At 36.7% G+C, this 19601-nt stretch overlaps 1 protein-coding gene across 8 annotated transcripts in view; it reads left to right on the top strand.

Annotated features, from left to right (window-relative positions):
- Positions 1 to 304: 304 nt before the first annotated feature.
- The window catches only part of pou2f2a (POU class 2 homeobox 2a), a 104175-nt gene continuing 84878 nt past the window's right edge, over positions 305 to 19601 (top strand). For 4 of the 8 annotated variants that reach the window (XM_087295333.1, XM_087295329.1, XM_087295332.1 and 1 more), the window contains exons 1-2: positions 305 to 407; positions 4411 to 4644. In XM_087295333.1, coding sequence (XP_087151459.1) covers positions 4440 to 4644 — 205 coding nt within the window. In that variant the 5' untranslated portion in view covers positions 305 to 407; positions 4411 to 4439. Of the gene's footprint in view, positions 408 to 4410; positions 4645 to 16632; positions 17821 to 19601 lie in introns of those variants that run through there. The other 4 variants (XM_087295337.1, XM_087295331.1, XM_087295335.1 and 1 more) reach the window with 1 other exon arrangement.

The raw sequence follows: 19601 nt of genomic DNA, 5'->3' as shown, positions 1-19601 counted from the left end.
CATACTTATATTTAAAAGTTCAACAATGACAGGGATACTCACGGAAAGATTTAGAGCCAGCGGCGAGCTGTTGCTATGGTGACTTCCTGAGGTGAACTGGACTTCCTATTCATGAACGTCTTGAAAGTTAACTTTGACGAAATTAATCAAAGTTTTGTAGCTATAACATACTTAAATACATTTAATATAAAAACCCATCGACCTTTTCTGCTTGAGTGAGTTTAAACGTTAATAACAAGCAACAATGGGTGAAACTGTTCATAAAATTCATCAATGTAAAGTGCAATTCACACCGCTAGATGGCGACCAAACTCGCCAAATCATGTGCTTTCTTGTTGAGTATCTGGACGCCGATTGACTTGACATTCAAGATTTGATTCTTCAGATTGAAGTTTATCTTCACTCAGGTGATGCAAACTACACATATTTAAGTACACTTACTACACAAGCGGGGTTATGAAATATTAAATCTTAATTCGAAATTATAAGTTTCTTGTTATCACATCAAAAGCGCATTACACAAGGTATTGTTTTGTTGATCGAAAATAAATTAATTTATTAGTTTCACTAACCGATTGTGTCTTGCCCTAATGGCGCTCTAGAAAAAATGCAGTTATGTCCATATTTACATTATAATTTGCGATTCATAAACCGTTTGTACATCATAATGTTAGCATACGTTTTCTCTTCAAAATGATTTGAGCTTAATTCAAGTCTCCAGTGCGAATAAATGTTTTGGCGGACAAAAAACAAGGCGATGATGTCTTATTTTAGAAGACGATCGCTACTTTTATGCAGGGGGTGGCTATTTACGAAAATTAACCATGATTTCATTACATTAAACGGTTACCATATAACCGACAGCCACAATTTTACAAATTTATCCAGCTAGCTGATTCCTGGTAGTTAAAATGTACATTAGATAAGCTCTAAATTCGCTGCCACGTTCAAAACAAGTCACCGTCTTGATAACGTTACTTTCCAGTTTAAGGCCTAAAGATTCAATAATAATTTACATTTGTAATTATGTTGTTTAGACTTATCTAATTCCAGTTCAGATACATTTTAAAGGAACAGTTGAGGAATAATTTCGCTTTTTTTTGCCATAGGGCCTATATTAAATCACTCATGTCTTCTTGTTGAGGTATCCCTGCTGAAAAATCCAGCCTAAGCTGGTTAGCTGGTCGACCAGCCTCGTTTTTAGATTTTGGCCATTTCCAGCCTGGTCTTTGCTGGTTGGGTTGGAAGATGACCTGCTAAAACCAGGCTGGGAGTCCAGCCAGCTATGTCCAGCTTAATCCAGGCTGATCAGCTGGTTTTAGTTGGTCATTTTTCAGCCTGACCAGCTAATACCAGGCTGTAAATAGCTGGAAACCAGCCTGGAAATGGCTAAAACCCCTCTAAAAACAGGCTGGTCGACCAGCTAAAACCAGCCAACCGGCCTTTAAGCAGTTTTTTTTTTCTGCAGAGATGACAAGGTATTTATCCACACATTTAAATAAATAGGGCTATATTATATAATAGTCTGCTTGATATTTGGAGTTTGTCAAAAAGTAGGAACCCAGGAAGTAGATGAAGAGGAAATTCTGGACTTGGAGGTGTAGGAACTTTTTGAGTTGAGGGGATTTGAGTGACCAGAAGTGGCTGTTAACACTGACCAGACTGAGGTGTACAAGTTTGATGAAGGATTTTAGGTAATGGTTCTACGGGCCATTGGCAGCTCTGCAGGCTAAGAACAGTGTCTTGGTTTTATTTCTTGCAGTCAGTGTAGAGAGCTGAGCACAGGCGGAAAATAAGAGAATTTCCAGAGGTTAAATACAAGTCGAGCGGCAGCATTTTGGATGCGCTCGAAGAACCGTGTAGGAGATACAGGAGGACCAAAGAGGGCTTGAGCTTCTGTGATTAAGAGCATGATTATAGTTGTTTGAGATATTCAGTTGCTTCACTGGGTTTCTAAACACTAAAAAATGTTAGCTTAACTGGCAGTGTATCTATAAAACCTGCTGTATCACATTTGATACACAAATATTTAAGGCCTCTAAACTTCTAAATATAAAGAGGCCTGGAAAAAACTAAAAGGGCTTTTAAAGGGATAGTTCACTCAAAAACTTGTCAACTTGTCATCAGTTGCTCATCCTTGTTTTAAGAGTTTCTTTGCTCTGTTGAACACAAAAGAAGATATTTTAAAGCTGGGAACGTGTAACCACTGAATTCAATTGTATTTGTTTTACCTACTCTGCAAGTCAAAGTTTAAAGGTTTTCAGCTTTTTATCAAAATATCATATTGTGTTCAACAGAAAGAAGAAAGAAACTCATGAAGGTTTTTAACTACTTGAGGCTAAATTAATTAGTGAGTAAATTTTTATTTGGGGTCAACTATTCCTTTAAAATAAATGTTTTTTTCCAAGAACCAATGTTTCGTAGAGGGAAGAATAATTTGATAATCCTTTTTTTTCAATTATTTTTTTTAAACTCTAAAACATTTTGTGGAATGAGAAGATGTATGTTAAAGGTTCTTCATGCAACAATAAATGCCAATAAAAAAATCTTTAAGTAAGTATGTGATCAAAACTTTGCTTTATAAAAGGTTTGATATATGACATGTCATCTGATTAAGAGTTTAAAATGTTTGTTTGTTTGTTTATAAACCAAAAGGGTTTTTTCTCTCTTTGAGAGGTTTCAGGTTGTGGTACATTCGACTTCTTTGTGCTGCTGAAGGTATATAAGATATAACTAACTCCTTAACTTAATATCCTGCTCTGTTAAAATAGTTGGGTTAAAAATACCCCAACATATAACCCAACTATAGGTTGTTATAGCACCTGCAGCAGGCTTCACTCAGTGTCCACTATTTACAATACATTTTAACCACATCCAAATGCTTCTAAAAGATGGTCCTGGAAGGTGAAACGGATATAAAAAACACAACACGGAGAGGTAATTTGATTTAAAAAATAGCAACAATAATATTGCGTTATAGCTTAAATAAACTTTGTAACGCAAAGACAACATTAAACACGCATAATACAGCTGTTTTGTGTCAGTTAAATCAGTTGACTTGTTAAATAAATAATCCAGTGAAGGTTAAAAATAACCAAATAAAGCACCAAACATTTACCTCAACTGGTTGAGTTATTAATAAATAACCTAACAAAGGTTAAAAATAACCCAACAAAGCACCAAATATGTTTAACTCAGCCATTGGGGTAAATAAATAACTCAACTTTTTTTAGAGTGTGTATATTTGACAACATCTAAAAATTATCACAGTACCTTCAAGATGCTAATTAAGCAAGAATTTTTAATAATTTTAAATATAATAAAATGTACTATAATCACTTTTTATTTTATATTTCTTTTAAGAAGTAATTCATTTGTTTAATTTTATATTAATAGATCTGTAACACTATATAAAAATAAAACACGATTTCTCTCATATTTTAATGCTTTTTTTCAAGTTATTTAAAACATCAAAATCAGAATGAGTTTTATTAGTCAAATAAAACACACAAGGAATCTTTTGTGGTTTTTCAGGTGCTCAGGATAAATAAATATATTCATATCAACACAAGAACACAGAAGTATGTTTTAAAAAAGTAGAAAATTAAGTAATTAATAAAAAATGTTGAAGTTATAAATATAGATATAGATGTTTTATGTGTAATATGCACATTGTTGGCTTAAAATAAATATTTAGTTGCATTAAGTATACTCTGTGGGCATCACGGTGGCGCAGTGGGTAGCACAATCGCTCCCGTAATCGTGGGGGTTTTCTAACAGTGCTCCTGTTTCCCCCACAGTCCAAAGACATGTGATATAGGTCAGTATTTCTCAGCCACGTTCCTGGAGGACCACCAGCTCTGCACATTTTCCATGTCTCCTTAACCAAACACCTGATTCAGATCATCAGCTAATTAGCAGAGACTTAAAGACCTGTAATGGGTTTGACAGACAAAGGAGACATCCAAAACATGCAGTGCTGGTGGTCCTCCAGGAACGTGGTTGAGAAACACTGGTGTAGGTGAATTGGGTAAGATAAAATTGTCTGTAGTGTATGTGTGTAAATGAGTGTGTACGGATGTTTCCAAGTGATGGGTTGCAGGTGGAGGGGCATCTGCTGCTGAATAAGTTGGCGGTTCATTGCATTGTGGCAGCCCCAGATTAATAAAGGGACTAAGCCGAAAAGAAATATGCTCTGTATAAATAATCACTTTTGTTTATTTCATTTGATGAGGACAAATTGTACAACGTTTTAAAGAAATACTTCATATTCAGCAGAGTGCAAGTTAAAGTTCATTAGCACAGACTTCATTATGAATGCATATTAATTGTAAAGACAGACATATTGATTAACATTGTGCAAGTTTCATCTGAGTAACCCTGCACTTTCATTTTTGTTTATGCATGCAGAATTATGAGCCTCATCAATTAAGTCACATATGATGGATCAAATGTGCCAATGTCCATCAAGTGGAGTCCCACCCCTCAACAACTCAGGCTCCCTCACAAATGTGGCCCTCTTCCCCATCAGTATCTACTCGGTCGTCATGGAAACAGCCAAGATGCTGGGCACAACAAGGGAAAGTGAGAGAAGGAGAGATGGAGGGGGGAAAAAAGTGTCTGAAGGTCGCGCACAGATTAAAGGTCGGTGATGACAACAGCACACATGCCTCATGGGTTCAAGTTTGAGTCCTCATTATATCATTTAATGCTAGTATTTTTACATAGTCCCACACAGACCCCCAAATATCTCGCACTTCCTCGGTTTCTCGCCATGTCACGCCCATTGATCTTCCACTTTCTCCTGATCTCTCTCTTTCTTTCGGGCTCACTCTTTCTCCCTGAAAGAGCCAGATGGGGTGAGCGTTTTTTATTCTCAGAGGCCCTCCTGCACGTGCCTCCTATTCAGAGCCTTAAAGCGTTTAATTCATGAGGGGTTTGATTCTACAGAGAAGGGGCCTCCGCATCCCTCCCTCCGCCCGCGTTCTTTCGGCCCTCTCTCTTTCTCTGATCCACTCTTACACCATCTTATTTCTTCTCACTTTTTTCCTCCCTCCCAGCTTCTTCATTCACTCACCTTCTCTTTTTGACTCATTCCTTCCTCTGTACTGTTAATATTGATTAAAGAAAGATATAAATCTGGAAAAAAAATGCTAAATTGGAAGGTGCAATAGTATTATTAGTTTGTGGTTGCATTTGATGAGATTTAATAAAGCTAAATTCAGCAAACGCACATGCAGTGTTTCTTTTTCCGTTTTATACAGATGCGCAAAGTACGTGCAAGATTGACCCTCCCGCTCTCTGATAATTACACATTGAGTTAGTGACCATTATCCTGTCAGGTGCCTGTTTGATAAAGCAGTGATAAACCTCTCTCCTGTCCTTGCTTTGCTCTCACACTGCCTTTCTCTGTTCCTGAATTTCCAGACCTGGTTGTCTCCGATAGCTTAAGATTCTGAGCTTCTTTTTTTTTTCCTTTGTAAAAAGAAAATTGAGAAATTTGGACCTCTTGAAATGCTCCCGCTGTTCACTTCGCTATGGCTAACCTACAACACTAGTCACAAGTGTAATATTTTTGATTAGCTCCAATAAGAATTTGGTTTATTTTTTAGACACAAACCTTTTATAAATTCAAAAGGTGCCTAATGTTGATGTCCACAAAAATGAAAGACATATCTCTGACATTAAGAGGACAGTGCTTCACACAGGTTAACAGATTATTATATTTTATATAACCTACTACATTTTCTGCTTATTCAAATTCATCTTCTTATTCTTAATATATTTAACAGCATCAATAACACATTTTAATAGGACATAATTGTTATTCTTTTTCTCAAAATGTTTAACATGGAGATATCTATGCATATTCATGTTTCCATATTCAAATATATTTGTGTGTACTTTATTAATAAAGGTATCTATTAAATGGAAAACAGATGAAGCATTACTTCAAGTAAGATACGTGTAGCTCAGCCCAGCTTTAAAAAATACACACTTTCCCTCCATTTTGACGACCTCTCCACCTGTCGAGGGGACCCCGGTGGCAAGAAACAGTGGGATTATTTAGTGCCGTTGGGCTTTAATTGATATTGAATGTGGTCAATATTTATTCGGCTTCAGTTAACGCGAAAATAATAAGGCCTCATGTTCGCGACCGGCGTGTTCCCGGATAAAGAGGCCGATGCGCCGTCGAGTGGAAATCGATGAACACACTGAGTTAATTATGAGAAATCAATTAAAAGGATGGAATTGTGACTTTTATAAAGAGCGAACTGCCATCGGGATATCGACAGGTCGAGAGGGGAGCGAGAGACACTTCTTCCCGGCGCGCGCGCGTTTGATGTGTCGAGCGCGGCTGGTATCTCTCTATCTAGAGAGACTGAGAGAGACAGACAGACAGAGGACGTACTGACACCAACTACAAAGATTCAGTGAACATCTTCCAGGTTTAAACTCCCTCTGTCTGTCTTCTGGAAGCTGTAATGGCCGCGTAAATGGCTTCACTTGGATGTCTTTAACTTATTTTATATATCTAAAAACGACGTAGTGCTGAAGGCCAAGGTATTAAAAAACATTGGAAACGTACGCATTTAATGTTTACATATTTAGTATTCTTTATTTGTCGAAAAATAGAGCATTTTATCTGATGTTACCCCATGTAAGCGTTCTCAAGACGAGCTGTGCCATTTAACTCACCTGACTCACCTTTTAGTCTCAATCAATTACTTTTAGGATATAATCTTAAACATAATCTAAATACTTAGTTTGAATTCTACAAATACGGTTTTTAGACTGTCTTGGCATTTTATTTTTGATAATCTGGCTTTTGGTTTGCCTTTTTATTGAATATGAAATTTAGCAACAAGGCGTTTATATTCCTATAAAACACGCTTGTATGCATATGTGTTTGTGTAGCTATATATTTTATGCGATAGATATGTTTGTATGCGTATATTTTTGTGGTTTATAATTTTGAAGCTTTATCGTTATTCAGCAATTGCAAGATGCAAACTTTTCTACTGTCCGCCAGCCTGTTTCAGAGCAGAATAAAAAGTAATCGCTTGTATATTTCTGTCACATAATAAACGCTCTTTGACTTTTCCTGTTTGCTTTATGTCTATTTTATTAATTCATCCTTGTTTGAACCACATTTACCGTTTCTTGGATTTAGTTAAGTCTTTCCGATTTGTGAACTGAATCATCGAATTTACAATTGATATTTAGTTTGCATTTAAAAAGTTAGTTTGCATTGGTCAGTATTCAGTATATACTGCTCTTAAATTTGTGGTGTATATTATAAACTATATATTTAGATGATTGTTAAATTGATTAAATTAATATGGAAGCATTTGCATGTAATGTTTAATTATGCATTAGTATTTTTGCATGTTTGCATATTTAAAATGCAAGCATAGGACTTTAATCCAACGAACATATTAAAATTTTGTATTTATTATTAACGCAAATTTATGTAAAATATTGAAAATTTTATTGTTATGCTTTCGACTTCAGTCGTCAAATTAAGATTAGCAACTTAAAGAATGATTGCTCTAGCTTGTTTTATTAACGAACTAAAAACGGTTATGTGTATTTGATTTTTTAAAATGCAAATATGTATTCATCAATTAGTTAAATCAAACATGCGTTAGCGAGTAAGAGTTTTATTAATGCATATACATGCAGTAATAATTTTATGAATATTTTTGTTCAATTTGCCTAATAATTATTTAGATTTATGATAATTATTTTAATGTAAATTCTGGCAGAATAGCTAAAGTGAAATCTTTTTTGACTCCTGCATTTTACAGGTGTTTGCAAAGACTCGAAACGGCAGATCAAAAATTCAGGGCAACGCAATAGTCAAGCATTTGATTTCTTCACACTCCCCTTTTCTTCCTGGTATTAGAACTGCAATATGATTTATATAATTAATTATTATGCAAGCATATACAAAACAAAATATTTTCATATTAATTATAATAATGAATTATTTTAAATGATTTAAAATCACTGACAAAAATTGCATAATAAAGCAGTAATATTTAGTTAGAGTAATATTCATGTTTCACTATATTTAGCGCATTAATCTGCGCATATATCTGTCGCATTTCAGGAGTAAACCAGGAGATAGATCGGTTTGACTTTCAATGCTTTTTTTGTCTTGAATAATTCGACACGTTCGTAATGTTTTCTGATATTCTTGAACATTTCGCGCACATCAGCAAAAAGCTGCAAAATAATATCAATCCTTCAACTTCAACAACGATCTCAACTCTAACTTGTAGTGCAAAAGGCTTTGTACGATTAAAATAAAAGAGAGAGAGGAAGAAACAACAACCCTGACGTTAACGTTAAAAAATACAATTTGTCCACACAATGTGCAAAGCTGTGCAAAGCCCATCAGCTCACGACCTCAATGTCAAAGGGCAGCTGGTCAGTCTCCAGACGCGCTGGCCGCGAGAGCGCGCATCCTTTTCTGGCGTTATTGCGCTATATATTTCATTAGTGAAAAAGCATATGTCCAGCATGCACGTCAAAACAAAATATATTAGAAGTCCAGTCATATAGATTTGATATTGTGCAGATATCAGTTGTCTGCATATTTATACTCAAAAAATAAATGTAGAAATTGTATCACTATACATAGGATACATGCAAATATTTGATATGTTCTTATGTGATTGTATATTAAATATAAATACCAGAAAGTATATTAAATGAAAGTAAATAACATGATAAATGCTCTGAATAATAAATAAAAATTCATTTTGCTGGATTGAAAACAGTGTGTTCTGCGCAGTGGATGTCATGTTTGGTCAGTGTTTAATCAATAGCTTTGATTCTCTTGAGCTGATCATCGACTTTTTGATGAGCCATCATAAGGAGAGTCAGTGAGGTATTGACCTCCAACACCGATGCTTTGCTTTGGCTTTCGCCGTCTTCATTGTGTGTGCTTATATTAGGGAGCAAATCAAGTGCGTGCATGCATGTAAGGCTTTGCTTTATTCCCGATGGATATATCTAAACAAATAGTATCCGAAAGGTTAATTTATGGACATGTTATTGTCACTGGCCATATATATTTAGCTTTGTAAAACATTTATGTAGACAATGAATAAAGTGATTTGATTGTTTTGTGACAAACACACATACACATGCACACACACGCACACTTCGTGAGCTCTGTGCTGGTTGGTTGTCCAGGTGGTTAAAATGCGGGCAAGCGATCAAGTTGAGGGGTCGAAGGGCAATTTCATCCCAGACGAATGACCTCATTCGCTGGAGGCTGACCCCGCTGGTCAAACTGGTAAGCGGAGGAAAGAGAGATAAATAGAGAGAAAGAAACCATTGGCGTTGAGGTTGGTCATCTTACAGTCATAGTGCCGTCGTCGTCGTGAGTTTTGGTGTGGTCAGATTCTGCTGTCTCTATAAATTAAGTAGATTTTCACTCTTTGTCTCTGTGTCGTTCCCTCTCAGTCACTTTCATGAATTAACACCCGACCTTGACCAGTGACACTGAACCTAACCTTCAGGAGTGCCTAAACCTCAACCCCCACGGCCACACACACACATTAAAGCAGAGAAACACACACAGATGTCCAGCTAGAAGCATGTGTGGGTAAATGTCACACCATGAATCTACGCTACTCTCCTCTCCTGAAATAAAAACAGAGATGCCAATGACAGATGATGTTTTTTTTTTTTCAGATTTAATATTTTGATGTATTTTTAGATGCATTAATAGTTCTAAATATATATATATATATATATATATATATATATATATATATATATATATATATATATATATATATATATATATATATATATATATATATATATATTGAAAAAAAGGTCTGCGATGCATTCTATCAGGAGCTGGAAGTGGTACATTTTTCACAACAACATTATATATTTACTCAGAGCAACAACTCTGTGCACACGTACACACATCATACTAACATTGGATTCAATATGGGCAAACCCAGCAGTTGGATTGCAAAATTTAAAATCTTTAAAGTCCTTTTAAAAATAAGCAAATGGTTGATTTTGTCTATATTTGACCCAAATCTGAGAACAAATGGTATATATTTAACATTTGTGTGTGTGTTTGTACATACAACAGTACACAAACACATACATATGTTGTTTCATTGCTGGCAGTGCTGTAAAGAAAGCGAAAAGTAGAGATATAATATAAATAAATAAGAAAGTATATAGAAACGACTGAATCCAATACTCTCAAAAAAAAAAAAAAAAAACGCTAACCATAGAGTTCTCCGGACTAAGTATTTACTGCCCTATAGGTTTTGTTACTTCTCCTCCCCCAAACACCCCTCTCTTTTTCTTTCTTTCTCTGTCTTCCTGCTTAATCCCTGCCTACTTCACCACATGTTTTCTAATCCCAAATATCAGAGGTATCCCCCCCTCGCCTTTGAGCCCCTAATGCTGTAACCTCCTTTGATACAACCTTCTTTGCTTCCTCTTCCCCTCTTCTCTCTCTCGTCTTATCACTCACTCACACTCTCTGTGCTTGTCCTCTTGTTCCTTGCACATTGTTTCCTTCGGTGCTTTCTGTTTATTTCCCCTTTTTATTTGTAAAGCTCATTTTAATTTAATTATTAACATTTTTGAACTACTAATGAATTCATTTAGATTCAAAGTCTTCATAGCAAATCTCGTTAAAATGACCTTAAAACAATGTCACGTAGTTTCTCGGTTACTCTGTTTCGAAGTTGTGGAGTGCGAGAAGATGAATCCACATGTGCATGTTTGTGCATGTTGCCAAGTGTGATATCAATAGGTTAATAGGCGTGGTGTCACATTCAGTAAGTCGCTGATTAGTTGGCACTTCACCAATCCATACACTAGTCAGGAGTCATAGACCCTTGCGCATTGATTTCCCCCTTGCCTTAAGAATGAGGTAGAGGTCGGCATGGGGTGCAGCTATTGATCGACCCCAAATCACAACCCACCCGCTCCGCGTCAACCTGTGCCACCATAGCAATCCTGCGCTTTGCTATGCTGCACCCGATTGGCTGGTGCCACTCGGTCAAGGTGCGTCTTTGGTAATTGGCCCTTGTTTTGATTGACAGCTAAATTTACATGCTCACCCATGGATGAGTGCTTTTGTGTTTGACCATCTGATGGGACCGTTGAACCAACTGCTCTGTTGGCGGATGAAAACATGGCTGTGGATATGCGCACTAACCTTTGACTCCCTAATTTGCTTAGTCACCATTTAAAGTTGTGTGATGGTCCATTTAGGTTGGCCGTCGTCCATAATTGAGTCCTTTCGCCTGCACTCGTTCATTATTTGTGTCAAATAATTCCTCCCATCCCCTCTCCCGTTGGATTTCTGTCTTTCCTTCTCTGCCGGATAATTGCGCGTCTGTTTTCATCCTCAATTTTTCTTCATCTCCACCCGTTTCATTGAGTCCATACATCCCCTTTTCCTCGCCCACTTCCTTCTATCAATGTTGAGCTTTTCAGCTCCTTTTCTCTGCACTTCCTGATTCCCCGCTGTAATCTCATCGCCGTTGCTCCCCTCGTTCTCCTTTTTCCCTCTCTCTCTTTCTCGTCTTCACTGTGTAAGCAAGAGAGTAGAGGTTGTTAAACATTTTTCTTCTCTCTTAATTGTTTTGACTTGTGCCATCGGCATCCCGATTAGGGCCCATTGATTTCCTAGTGCTAAGTGCATTGATTTCTACATTTCTTATTGATCTTGGTTCTAAATCTACCCACACACACAGTCTCAATGCACAAAGCGAGACGGAGAGAGAGAAAGAGAGAGGAGAGGAATCTGTTAAGTGTGTCATATTGTACGCCAAAAAAAGCAGTTCAATGGTTTTTACTATTATGATATCCTCAGTTGAGAAATGCTGAATTTGCATATCTTCGAATAGTGGAATCAACTAAATTAACATGCAACTTTTTAAAAGTTATATATTCAATAACATATTTTTACAGCATAGTCCCTTTATTAATCAGGGGTCTCCACAGTGGATAGTTATTATGCAGCAAATGCTCTTCCAGCCACAACCCAGGACTGGGAAGCATCTATATACTCTTGCATTCACACACATACACTATAGCCAATTTACTTAATTCAATTAACCTATAGCACTTGTCTTTGGACTGTGGGGGAAACACACTGTAAAAAAAAATCCAGGTTGCCTTAATTTTTTAAGTTGAATCAAATTAATTTATGAGTCCATTAAACTTATATTAAACTGACTTAAAACAGCTTGCATAACTTAAAAAATAAAGTTAGAGCATGATTAACTTAGTTTAATAAGTTACAATGACCTAAAAACATGTTGTCAGGACTAATTGATCATATAATTTCTTACAATACTGGAGCATCTGGAGGAAACCCACACCAGCACAGGGAGAACATGCAAATATTCATTTATATTTAAAAATATATTCATTATTATTATTATTATTATTATTATTATCATTATTATTATTATTATTATTATTATTATTATTATTATTATTAAATGCAATATGGTTAGTTGTATCTATTAAAAATATTATATTTAAATATTTGTTATAATTTATGTGTGATTAATATAGTGAAAGTAGTAGTTGATATTTTATAAAGATATTTTAAGGGCATTTTAGAGCACTAAACAATGTATTTATGCAATAATGATATGTAACCTTCTAGAAATTATGTATGAAATAAAAATGTTTTATTATTAATTAAAGATGAAACATTATAGTGCAAAAAAATCATATTATATCCAGTGCTCACCCCTCACAAATCTATCTTTAGATTCATATTTTTTAATAGTAAGCTATACAATATTATATTTGTGCATATACATTAGATCAGTCAGTACTGAAGCCAAATGTGGAGCTTATCTAATAAAATAACTTACAATAATGGTCCAAAAATTACCACATCTAAATTTATGTTATGGGAAAATATTAAATACACATTTTTTTTTAAAAAAAAGAGGAAAATTCAAGAGAAGCAAAAATATTGAAAAACTTTTGATAAATTTTTTTGCAGGTTTTAATTTTATTTTGCAGTATTTTGCTTGAATTTAATTGTATTATCTTTGAATTTCTGAATATGTTTGGTGAGTGAAATATTACTTTAATAATTACATCTGTTTATTAAATCTGTTTTGTTTAAATGCACCAAAATATGTTGCCTATATTCAATGAGAAATTAATAAAAATATTAATTTTCAAAATGGGGTGTACTCAATTACGCTGTACATATTTTTATAATTTAAACATATTTGAATGCATCATTTTCAATGCACATCTCACTTGACACCTAGAATATCACACACTTATTCCCCACTCCACACACACACACACACACACACACACACACACACTCACTCAGAATAACCTGCTTTACCTTTCGCCTCCACCACACACACACACACACACACACACACACACACTTGGCACCCCATAAAGATCACAGACGGGGTATTGGGGCTTTATCCTCTTCCGCTGTAACGGTGGATCACATATTCAGCAGGCCTCTGACAGGGCAAAATCAGCTCCCCCTCTCAAGCTAGTCTGTGCGCTACTGATAGCCCCTTCCATGTCATAGCATTAGGCCGCTGCAGGCCGCTGCGGGCGAGACACATCGCCAGCACTTTGGGGGTCGATGTCTTTTACCAGCACTGACTGCTGGATCTTCAGCCGCTGTCTCCCAAGTCTTTGATCGCGTTAAAACTAGCATAGCGTGGAATGATGGTAGAATCTGTATGAAATGGAAAATACTTATTGTGGCAGCTGCTGTAAAGAAAAAAAGAAGAAATAATAATAAAAAAAAAAAATCTTGTTTGTGAATTTTAGCCCCCTTAAGCAAATGTGTGAAATCGAAATATTGTAAGAGCGTTTGGCCGGCTATGCAAGAAAAGCTCAAACAGATGTAAGCAGCCGACTGCATACGAGATTACAACAGCCATTTGATGCAGTTATATAAAATTAACTGAATATACTTGAGTACATCCTAAAGGTGCGAAACAAATTCAATTCACCAATGATGTGTTGAACGAGAAAACTACAAATGCCAATATTGTATTGATGAGCCGACAGACTGTCAAGATCCGATGTCTATTGGTGATTAAAGGGAAGACAACATTAGCACCGTGCAATTATTGCCCACCTGCGTGTGTGTTAAAAGAGAGCTACGGCGCAGAGGATGGATTTGTATTAGAGGTATTGGCAGGCTTGAGCTGAGTATTGACAATATGTCAGCACTGATCATTAGATCAGCTGAAGAGAGAAAGTGTGCAAGTCCCTGCTCGAATCACTTCTACCTCCATCATTCAAGAATTGAACTGACAATGGCTGAAGTCAAGCAAAGGTTGCATGTTTTTTAGATTTTTGCTCGGTTTTTAAACTTGCATATGCTAAATTTAGATACAGTTGAAGTAGGAATTATTAGTCCCCTTTGATTTTTTTTTTCTTTTTTAAATATTTTTTAATATTTTCCAGAGCAAGGAAATTTTCACAGTATGTCTGATAATATTTTTTCTTCTAGAGAATTCTTATTTGTTTTATTTCGGCTAGAATAAAAGCAGTTTTTAATTTTTTAAAAACCATTTTAGGGTGAAAATTATTAGCTCTTATAAGCTAATTTTGTTTTTCGGTTGTCTACAGAACAGGCCATCGTTATAAAATAACTTGCCTAATTACCCTAACCTGCCTTAACCTAATTTACCTAGTTAAGCCTTTAAATGTCACTTTAAGCTGTATAGAAGTGTCTTAAAAATATATAGCAACATATTATTTACTGTCATCATGGCAAAGATAAAATAAATCATCTATTAGAAATGAGTTATTAAAACTATTATGTTTAGAAATGTGTTGAAAAAAATCTGCTCTCCGATAAACAGAAATTGGGGAAAAAATTAAACAGGGAGGCTCATTATTCTGACTTCAACGCTATATATATATATATAGATTAATGTTTTTTTATCTGAGCAAGAATGGTATTGTGTGGCGTTGCGTGTTACACCACAGTGGGAATGTGTCCTAGCCATGGTATTAGCTGCTTGTTACAGCAAGAGGGGGTGTTGATATAATTGTAAGCTGGTATTGATTGGGGCGCCTTGTTATTGATGAGAGAGAATTTAATTCAACCAACGCATTTGTCAACATGACATTGCCATTTAACGATGAACTCTTTCACTATCGCTGTCTGGTTCTCCCACCCAGACACACACAGGAGGAAGTTTCCTTTTATGTGTGCACTGGGTAATGATTATTTCTATTGATCGCCTAGTTGTTTATGTTTTTATCACAACAGAAGGAGCATAAATAATGATAATGATTCTAGAAATGTTATTAATTTCTGATTAAAGAAAATTAGGTGGACTTTATGTTTTTATGCCTGGTGCTTATAGTATTAACGAAGTTGAGTATGAAGAGTTTATTTATTTATTTTATTTATTATTATTCTTCTTTTTTTTTTAGAGCAGGCCAATCGCTATTGGTGCTCAGGTATATACTGTGAGCTGACCATTGAATGTAACCAAATGGAAATGTCATATTTGGAAACTGTGTTTCAGTCTGCACACCTTTCTTCCTTCTCTGTGCTATAGACGCGCAAAACACACTATATTCTACAAGAAATAATTGCTTTTGTCTGGAAGGAGTTTGGATGGGGGGGTTCGCAACGCGTGCCCTTTCAGGCGAGGGGGATTCGTGAAGGACAACTTGTCGCTTCTTTTTTTTTTCTTCCGTTCCCCCCCACTCTTGCTCGTTGGACACACGGATGTCATCTGTCAAATGGAGGGGGTGCTTGGGGACAATAAAGCTCAAGGAAGCATTGTAAGTCTGTTGTGTTGCAGGAAAATACGGTTTAAAAGAAATAATAAAGTAAAAGAAATATATAGATATGTGTGTGATTGAAATCAGTTAAGTAAATTTAGTTGTAGGATAAGTGTTATATTCTTGTGATACCCTGATCAATAACTGATCTATATCAAATCTCGCACTTCGGATAGAACAGATAGACAGAGAGAGAGAGAGAGGATTGGGGCGAATGTGAGTTTGGGGGTGGTGGGGGGGATCAAGCACCGCGCTTTCGATTTTTCCCGTATTGACTGCGATGTTTAGCGTATAGATTTTTCTATTTAAAAAAATCCATGTCGGCAATAATCTGGAGTGTAAGTGCGCGGCATGGATTGTAGCTTTATTACTGACAGCATTCAGTGTGTCGGAAAGAGGGAATGAAAGGTAGAATTGGAGAAAGAGAGACACCCTAGACTAGCAATAGAGCAAATGAAACTTTTGCGAGGTAGCCGTAATCCGTTTGTTAGTATAATCCCCCTCACGTTAAATAATCATAACGCATCAGTGTCTTCAGCTCCTTATATCGACGTCCGTTTTTCCTATATACCTGGATGTAGATGAGGAAATAATCACCTGCTGTAAGCCACTCGGCGAATGTGTGTAAGCTTATCGATCAGCGGCCCACCGCGATCATCAGAGTCATCATAATGAAGAGTAATCAAGCGATCAATACGCAGGATAGCTTGCCTTATATGGGATTAGTAAAAAAAGGGAAGGGGAGAGGGGGAGGTCTGGATGGAGGGAGAGAAAGGGGGGCGGGGGGAGTATAGCGGCTGCTCCTCTCGCTTCAGTGTTGCTTTCGTACCGGGAGGCGGACAGAGCTCGCAAGCTACCGGGGTTCCCAGATAACGGGACTATCGTAACGGACACACACGCACACACAGACGGATGGTGGTGGGACAGAGCCAAAGAGCTGAATTCCGCTCAACGGGTACCGTGTTGTTTTCTTTACGTTCAGTTCTAACATTTCGTGCCCGAGTAGTGTTGCTTATTAATTTATTTATCGATTGATTGCGTTTTAATTACCGGCTCGCGAGTGGAAAGGAAAGGGGGAGCGTTCAGAGTCGCTGCGTAGCCACAGTACGCGCTTATTTAAATGTATTATCTAATCGATTCTTTTATATTTTAAACAAAACAATTATATGCTGCTTGAAATGCATGCAATGTGCCAGAGGTAAACCACACAGCAGAAGAGCTACAAACCAAATAACCCTTGCAAACCGTTATAAAGCCAGCAAACCGCGACTTGATTGTAATGAACCAAATAGTTTTTGTACTCACGTCAACAAGATTTTGACAAGATTTGTATAAGAAGCGAAACCAAAGTGGAAGCAGATCGCGGCGCGCGCAAGGCCATTGTGACGTTTACCGGCCGCACACCTGGTCTCGCGCGGGATACGCAAAACCCAGGAAACGTTATGAGTTACGACAACAAGTGAGTTTGAATTTTAAAAAGGCACCGTTTGTTCCAACGGTTCGACATTCGCTAACGTCTTGCTTTTTCTCATTTGTAAGTTGATTAACGGATTTTCGGCCAAGCAGTTGTTAAACCGAGACACAAAACAAGCATCAAGTGATTAGTTTTCATGCATATTTAAAAGATATTGCTTGGAAGATCCCGACTATCCGTCTGTGTGTCAGTCCGAGATAGAGCATCCCTGAGGAAGCAGTAATGACTGAGAGGCACAATACCAAAAATGTAAAGCTAGCTTGAGCAATTTATTTACGTTATAGCTACATTTTAAACCAAATAATATTACCAAAAAGAAACAACCTCACAAAAACAGTCTACTTGACAAACAGCAACCAAAGAAACTCAAGACAAGCGCCAAAAACAAGAGACCATAGAAGCAAAGCCCAGACGACGACGGATCATGTTTGTTCCCTTGCCGGTGCCGTTGGTGTTTCAGAGAACCGCTCCTGATTTCAGCGCCTGGCGACTCAAGTCTCCGCTGCCTCTGCGCTCCGGTAACTCCGGTAAGAAATGCCTTTGCTTCCCTCTGGGTAACAGCTTTTCTTTCTTTTCTTCTTTCTTCTTTCTTTCCCCCTCATGACTAAAAAAAAAACTAAATGTAGAGCCAAAACACCTGTTCTGCCCTGACAACCATCTGAATCAAATATCCACTACCTATTCTTGTATTTCCTATAAAATCTGCTTTTAGTTCCGTTTGTGTTTGCATATACTATATATATACTAAATGTGCCACGACGAGTGTGTATTAATGAATGCTGGCTCAGTTGAAAAGAGGTCTGCACATAATTGCCCCCTGTTTGAATGGTTCGTCTCGGCCTCTTTTGGCTTCTTTCATCCTTCTGTCCTCCCCGTATCTGCTTCTCCATCTGCCGTCTGACTCTCTTCTCAGGACCGGTTCAGGGAATATTCATGGTAATTTATCGATTCCGCCGAGATCGATACACGCAGACAGCGGGGAAAAAAGGACGAAGCGAGTGTGTGCGAATTTAACGACAAGTTTGAGAATGATGAGAGAGAACGTCAAATTATTTGTTGATGTTTTTGTCGATTCCAAGTGCTTTCACTTTAGGGTTAAATTGCGTAATTAGTAGTTTAATTCAGTTATTTATTACACTCAAACTCCTGACTGTAATTTTATGAATAATATATTAAACTAAGGGTTTAGAATAGAATAAAAACTTTTAATTGTTAGTTAACACTTAACTGACTTTGCATTGTTGTATGCTATATAAGTTGTAGCAGCTTTACACGAGTAAGCCTTGAAGTAAAAAGGCTAGTAATTTTCTGATGTGTATAATTTAATGTCTAATTGAAATTTAAAATTAAACGATTAAAGGTAATATACAATGTTATGTTTTGATGAATCATGTTACATTACTCTGAAATATGAGGTAGGCCTAAGAATGCTTTTTGCAGTTTTTAGTAAAAAGGAAATTATATATTTTTAGGCTACTTGTATAAGGAGTGTTGGTTCTAAGTGCTGCATTAGTGAGGGGGCGGGGGCGCGCAATGTGTGCGCGCAACGTCTGGCATTCAACGAAGCGGAAATTTTCCAACCAGCAGATGGATTAAACGTATGCGCCACTTATAGATCACGTGACACCTAAACACGTCACACAGCAACACACAATGGCTAAAATGTTAATAGGAATATTAAAAACTCAGTTTCCTGTTAGCAAAACTCAGTTTTGAAGGAGCTTAATAGGCTAACTGACAGTAGTTACAATATATAGTGTGAGAGTGGACACCGAATTTTAGGCTAATCATGTTTCTTTTTTCTCAAAAATGTGTGCATACAGATACACACATATTTTTATAAACTCTCCTGTAAAAGTGTGTTTTTATTATTGTTCATTTTAAAGAAAATTTCATTGCAGAGGAAAATTAATTACAACCAATTAAACAGACTGTCTGGTTGCCAGCCACATATTCATCCACCAAAAGTAAAAATGGCGTCTGCCTGGAATAAGGTTTATACCTTAAGAATTGAGAGTGAGTGTCTTTAATTACTTACTGGCGCCTTGATGAGCAGAGAGCCAGACGTTAAGCTTTCTTCAGCTGCACCACATAATGGGCCCACATGGTGATGGGCTTTTTGAAATGCAGGTAGTGTTAAAATTGGATTGGCCCACTTGTTTGAGTCTGTTGGTTGGGATTTGTCCTCTAGGTCAGAAGTCTGGTGAACTGGAGAAGGCTGAGAGAGGATAAAATAAAGTTTTTGGCAAGAAAGAAAGATTCTTGAAATGCTGGAGACATTTATTTTTATGTACAGAAAAAAATATGG

The sequence above is a fragment of the Danio rerio genome, chromosome 19 (assembly GCF_052040795.2).
Source record: "Danio rerio strain M-AB ecotype USA chromosome 19, GRCz13ab, whole genome shotgun sequence".
NCBI lineage: Eukaryota > Metazoa > Chordata > Actinopteri > Cypriniformes > Danionidae > Danio > Danio rerio.
Note: the sequence above shows the minus strand (reverse complement) of the source record. Positions and strands in the feature narration are given on the sequence as shown.